The sequence below is a fragment of the Austrofundulus limnaeus genome, unplaced genomic scaffold, assembly GCF_001266775.1.
Source record: "Austrofundulus limnaeus strain Quisiro unplaced genomic scaffold, Austrofundulus_limnaeus-1.0 Scaffold72, whole genome shotgun sequence".
NCBI classification, from domain to species: Eukaryota; Metazoa; Chordata; class Actinopteri; order Cyprinodontiformes; family Rivulidae; genus Austrofundulus; species Austrofundulus limnaeus.
The window spans coordinates 2,005,477-2,011,808 of record NW_013952474.1 but is presented as its reverse complement, the minus strand read 5'-3'; the positions used below and the strand labels follow the sequence as shown (position 1 = coordinate 2,011,808).

Sequence of the window (6,332 nt, the reverse complement as noted above, 5' to 3'; positions counted from 1 at the left end):
TCCAGAGGACCTACTTATTTTTTCTTTCTGATTTTTTTCTACCTGGATTACTGAGATGCATCAGGACCTTTGGAATATTTGTTTTATTTCCCGTTTAACTTCCAATGGATAGTTTCTGGAAATTTACCTAAAAAAATGTAAATACTACTTAACTTAGCAGATGATTTTTGTTGGAGATCATAAAGGGAGGGGTCTTCATGGTACAGAAGTGTTCAGACTCCTTTGCAACTCTAGCTGTAAAAAGTTAAATTTGAACAAATGTGTCACGTTTGTTTTGTTCTTTGTTCTATTTTTTAAGTGTCTGCACTGCGATAAATCCTTCCTGAATTCCACCTTCCTTCAGAACCACACGCAGCGTCGGCATCCCGAGGAGTATCAGCTCCGTGAGTCTATCAGTCAAAATTCAGCATTTTACCTGATGTGACCTAAGGTTTCCACGACTCTGGCTTCTCTCACACTTTGTCTTCTCGCTTCCTGCTCCTTCAGAACTGCAGTCCGACGGTGAGAAGAAATCTCAGATCGAAAGCCTCAAACAGGAGATCAGCAGCCTGAAGGAGCAAATAGTTCAGCATGAGCAGGCTCTGCAAACCAAAATAGCCGAGGTAKCGTCTCATCAGCTCTTTTCAGTCAGTAGTTTTGAAATACAAACCAGTCAAAGGATGAAAGCTTGTATCTCAACCACTGGACAGAAATTGTTGCTTTGAAGTGTGTTTGATCAGAAACTGAAGAAATGCGTGTTATTCCAGGAAAAGGAACAGCAGAACATGCACAAGGAGCTGCAGAGAGAGCTGGAGCGCTTCAAGGCAGAGGAGATGGCTCGCATGGACAGGAAGATCGAGGACAGCAGGGACGGGATGCGCCGCGAGATGGAGTTCCTCTACAACCGGAACATCCAGGCTCTGAGCGTACGAGACGGACGTTTCCTCTTCTTGGTGCCGCGCTGCTTCGATGCGAAACTCCCTCTAACGCTCACGTGTGTTTTCACTCGCAGGAAGCAAGTCAATCGTCCAAAAAAGAGAAAGCCGTCAGTCCTGTGAGCTTACAGCCAGAGAGGGACGTGGACGTGTACAGAGAGATGCAGCTCCAAGCCATCCAAAAGCTTGAACAACAGATGAAGAAGCAGGTAAGATATTTAATGGTCATAACCTCTCCACATAACCCCACTTCAGAAGATCTCAGTTATCTATTTAAGTGATTTTTTTTTCTAATCCTGTTTTTAGGATAGAAAATGGGAATCCAGACTGCAAGAAATCAAAGGTCATCATGAGTCTGAAAAGAATCAGGTAAGCATCCTCGACCGGCTGCATGCGTCAACCTTGTTGAAAGGGGTCAGTGACGAGCTCGTTCTCTCCCTCCTCCTCCACTTCCTCTAGCTGCTGACCGAGCTGAGCCGGATGCAGTTGTCCGTGTCGGAGCACCAGCAGCAGAGCCAGCAGCTGCAGCAGGAGATGAGCCGGAAGCTGCAGGAGATGAGCAGGAAGCTGCAGGAGAAGGAGCAAACTATCAAGGCTCAGAGGGAGCAGGTCTGATCGCCYCTCACATACTGTTCTGAGTGGTTCTGTCGGGTCAGGAAGTGTTCAGCCTTGTTCAGGATATCCTCTATTTGATACAAGCTCCTGTGTTGATATTTTATGTTACAGTAGGAAGGTAGTGGAGGATTTTTTTAGCTGTTTTATTTGATCTTAAAGGAGACCAATTATGGGTCCTAGAKATGTTTAAGGTATGTCTGTGGGCTATCCWGACCATGTTTATTCAATTTAATGCACAAAATAATTCTCAGATAATAAAATTTCCCTAGTTTTCCAGTTCTGCCTGCTCTGACTTCCGTTCAGAAGAGCTGTTTATGTTAATGAGCTCTGTTGGTAACGCCCTCCAAAAATCTATTGACATTAACTCCACCCTCCAAAGCCAGCGTTTATGTTAGCATGGCTAATAATAACAGAAGCTTCGTTGTACAACCATATAAGACCCAGAGGCAGAGTCGGTCGCAGCTTCTTTTTTTTTCTCCCCCTCTTCTGCTTTGAGCTCACTGTGCATGCTGTTACCAGAGCAGGGAGCAGCAGCGGTCAAAATACCTCAGAAACTCGAACAAATAGGCTTTAACAAGGCTTTAATAAGCTAAACAATAGAGGTACATGAGAAAATGTGTTCATAACGAATGAAAATAAATAAATAAATAAATAATTTAATAGTGTCCATGCCGGTCTCGAACCCTGGTCTCGCACTCTCTGGCACAACACACTACCCATTGCCCTATTGGAGGCTTGTTGTGAAATGAGCTGCACATTGCACAACACTGTGACAGCTTTTTATATTAAGGAGGAGGAGTCTCACCCYGGGGTTGCTAGATAAGGGGCTGAACGCAGGTTCCGGTTGTCGTACGGCTTGTGACATCACAAAATAATGGAAGTATAAAACCTGTCGTTAATATACATTTAAAATACATTTACTTACAGTAAATATGCCCCTGGGTGCATTTTTTTGTTTTTGGTCCTAGGACTGTTTTTTAAGAAATATATACCCAAAGTTGAGTTAAAAAAACCTTTAAAAAATGAATTTTGCATAATAGGTCCCCTTTAACACACTGATAACACAGATTACTCCATTTGAACCGTTATTGGTTATTCAAATATATTAAAGTGAAGGCACAGTTTTGTTACACTTCCTTTGTTTTTATTACCTGGATTCTTTTTTATTACCTGGATTCTTTTAGGAACAAATTCAACAAATAAAAAAATAATCTTCATCAGTGAGGTTCATAGTTCTGAAACGTTTAGTTTAACACCGAAGTTATGGACTGTAGCACTGGTCGCTAATTAAAAGCTATCAAAAATAACTAGAGTTCAAAACAATTGCTGAAACCTAAAATTAGCAAATCTATTTTTAAATGTTGCCAAACTCTGGCAATAGGTTAGATGTTTAAAAATTTCTTGAAAGCGAAATGTAGCACAAGGCTAACTAACAYTATGAAAATGCTAGCTAGCTATAAACTAAAAATAATAACATACTAACTAAAGATAATTAAAGAAATCGTGTCTTCTAAATAAATGTTCACTTCTGAAGGACTCTGCTAAAAAAGCTAAAACTGGGCTAATAAAACTGAATGTAGAAAAACTAGTTAAGAGTAGCTAAATGCTAGCTAAATTTACAAAATGCTACCCTGCAAAAGACTAGTCACAGTTTAGGTTTTTAAAAATTAGAAAAGTGAAATGTAGTAAAATGTTAGCTAACAGTACCAAGATGCTAGCTATCAGCTAAAAATGAATGAAATGCTAATCAAAAGTTCTAAAACAATGGCTAAAAGCTAAAAGTAGCTAAAAGTAACTAAACTATAGCCGGTCAGTCTGCTCTGTGCTCCTCTCCACTTCAAATATGACAAACATTAAAAATAAAGTTCTGTAATTTATTTATCTATCAACACAATTTAAAATTTGATGTATAGCCTGAAATCTGTAATTTTGACACAATTTGAAACAYTGTTTTACAAAGAGCAAATCTTTCTCACTAAATTGGTCATGTGACTACGAAATAAGGGTGTCCAGGGACTCCAGGGGATTAGTTGTCAAATTAATCGTTATCGACTAAATACCACAATTAATCGTGACTAATTTTTTTGCCAATATTGCCCAACCCTAGTAAACGCTAGCTAAAAGTACCAAAAACACTAGCCAAGGGTAACAAAATATTAGATAAAAGTAGTAAAACATAAGCTGTAAGTACCAAAAAGCAAGCTAAAAGTAGCAAAAAGCTATCCACAGGTTGGAGTTTCAGAAGTTTAAATGGTTACATGTTTTCTATCACGATACATATCATTACTGAGTTATTGTCCAGCCCTAACTGAGCACAAGTAGGTGCTCTTTTAGGGCAGGTAGTCACTGGGGTGCTACCCCAAAGGTTATCAGATGGATCTACACGACCATATTCTGCCCCATGCTATACTATGCTGCTTTAGYGTGGTGGGGTGCTGATTTTGCACAACCACAGTGAGAGAGAGTACAGATACCCACCAGATGGTTTTGTAAAGGTATCTCAAGGTGAGATATATGCAYTCCACCAGTGTGTGGCATCTGTCAAAGATCTTCAGTGTACACAGAAAGAAACATTCGTCCTGACAGATAGCCAAGCTGCTATTAAAGCTCTCCAAAGGCCACACTTTACGTCACTACTGGCTTGGGAGTGTGCCGAGGCAGTCAACCAACTGGGGAGAGATAACAGTGTTACTATAAAATGGGTACCAGGACATACTGGCATCTATGGTAATGAGAGAGCTGACCACCTTGCAAGAGTTGGTAGTCAAGCCCACTTTAAAAGACCAGAGCCTGCTATAGGCATTTCAACAACAATCTGTAGGGCTGTCCTACAGGCATGGATCAGACGTCGACGCTCAATCTATTGGAGGGAGCTGATGGAATGCAGACAGGCACGAGAACTGAAAAATGGCCCAAATCCTTGGTTTGGAAGAGTCCTTCTTGCCCTGACGAGGAAAACTTTAAGTACTTTGATTGGAGTCCTAACTGGGCATAACTTGCTCAAACGCCATGAAATGGTGATGGGACTTCGTGAAAATGGTCTGTGTGATGCCTGTGGCATTGAATCAGAGACCTCTTTGCACTACTTGGGCCACTGCTTGGCCCTGAGTAGTCANTGTGGCCTGTGGCATAGAGTTAGAGACCTCTTTGCACCACTTAGACCAATGCTTGGCCCTGAGTAGTCAAAGGGAAAGAATTCTTGGAGAACCTTTTATGGATCCTGAGAAGCTCAGAACACTGAGTGTTTCTAACCTGTGGATAGTGTTTTGGTAGTTGTGCTAGCTTTGCTTCGCCTTTTAGCTGACATTTTGCTATTGTTAGCTAGTGTTTTGCTACATTTAGCTTTGTGCTCAGTTTATTTATTTTTTTTGATTTGGTTTATGGGGTGGGTACAATCCTTGTGAGCGGGGGCCTCATAAGTGGGCCCATTATTCTCCCTAAAGAGACACTGAGGTTTTAATCAAACTTTRGTGTCCCTCGAAAGAAGGACTCACAGCTTAGAGTTTTACAAGTGAAACCTGTCAAACAATGAAACAAGTTTATTTGAACCATTATTTGTTTTTTCTTTCCCAGATAAGATCATTTTCCAAAACTCCACCCAGCAAAGTGGAGAAAACACCAGGTGAGTTTATTTTCATCTGTTTGGCAGCAGGAAGTTGATCCTCTTCACATGCTCACAGTTGCTGGATGACAAGTCAGTTAAACTTCTAACGTCTGGTGTTTTCTAGTTGTTGTCAACACACCGGTTCCAGAACCAAAACATAAGAAAGTTGGACTCGGTGAGTTGTTCTGCGGCCTTGCTGAGTTTCTACTTCTGCTCGTTTTAATATTCGTTTTCTGTTTGACTTCCGATTGCTTGTTACCCTCCCTCGGTGCCGCGCGTGTAGAGGAGTCGGTCTCTGCTCTTAAACTGGATCCGATTCAGGAGTTGTCAGAAGAGGAGAAAGGTAAAGCGGCTCAGAACTGCGGAGCGGATCGGCTGCATGCTGCTGCATGAGCGAAAGCATCGGTCTGTTCTGAGCAACACTTTACTTAAAACCATAGTCCAAATGTTTTTAATTAAGGTTCTGAACAAATAATAACTTACTTGTTGTAAAAAAGCTCTTTGAACGACCTCAGTTTAGATAACCGGTTTCTTTTTGTCTAAACTGATGAGCAAATGCATGGSTGGGCAATCCTGGTRCTCGAGGGCCGCAGCCCTCACAGRCCTGCATGTTTTACTTGTTTCTCTGCTCCAACACACCTGATTTGAATGAATGGGTGATTATCAGGCTTCTGCAGAACTTGGTAGATCAGAAAAACTAAAGTGCAATTAATCTATTTAATGTAAATAAAAATGTCAGAAAGCTGTGTGTTATGGATTTAAAAACAGAAAAGAAGCAAAAAAGTTTCATTTCACAAGCAACAGATTTTATATTATTTTCTTCGACATGGACTTGATCAGACCAGAACTGAAGCTAATAATGTAACATTTTAAATTTAAAATAAGTTATAAAGTCTAAGTAGGTATTTATGACAGTAAGAAATAATAAATGCAGCTTATTACTATCTGAAGACATAATTTTTCTAGCAAAATGTCTAAAAAAACTAGTTAAAAGTCTAAGTTATTGACCGACTTCAGGTCTAGTTTAGATTAGGGCTGTGTGGTAGTCTGTAGAAACGGTGTGAAGTTGGCCTACGGTAGAAATTTACCCTCTACCGTCCTGTCGTCATTACATCATCGCACCTGTGTCAACAGGGCTGCGAGTGCAGAAAGGAGAAGGATTTTAAAATATAATAAAGAAATATAGTGTTTTAAAACAC

At 40.5% G+C, this 6,332-nt stretch overlaps 1 protein-coding gene across 3 annotated transcripts in view; it reads left to right on the top strand.

Annotated features, from left to right (window-relative positions):
* The window catches only part of LOC106519181 (zinc finger protein Dzip1), a gene marked incomplete at its 3' end in the record, with an annotated part of 15,384 nt that overhangs the window by 5,065 nt on the left and 3,987 nt on the right, over positions 1–6,332 (top strand). The window contains 9 exon segments of one of the 3 annotated variants that reach the window (XM_014010741.1): positions 299–383; positions 487–602; positions 747–905; positions 992–1,123; positions 1,221–1,283; positions 1,374–1,523; positions 5,103–5,151; positions 5,258–5,308; positions 5,417–5,476. In XM_014010741.1, coding sequence (XP_013866195.1) covers positions 299–383; positions 487–602; positions 747–905; positions 992–1,123; positions 1,221–1,283; positions 1,374–1,523; positions 5,103–5,151; positions 5,258–5,308; positions 5,417–5,476 — 865 coding nt within the window. 3 annotated transcript variants of the gene reach the window in all.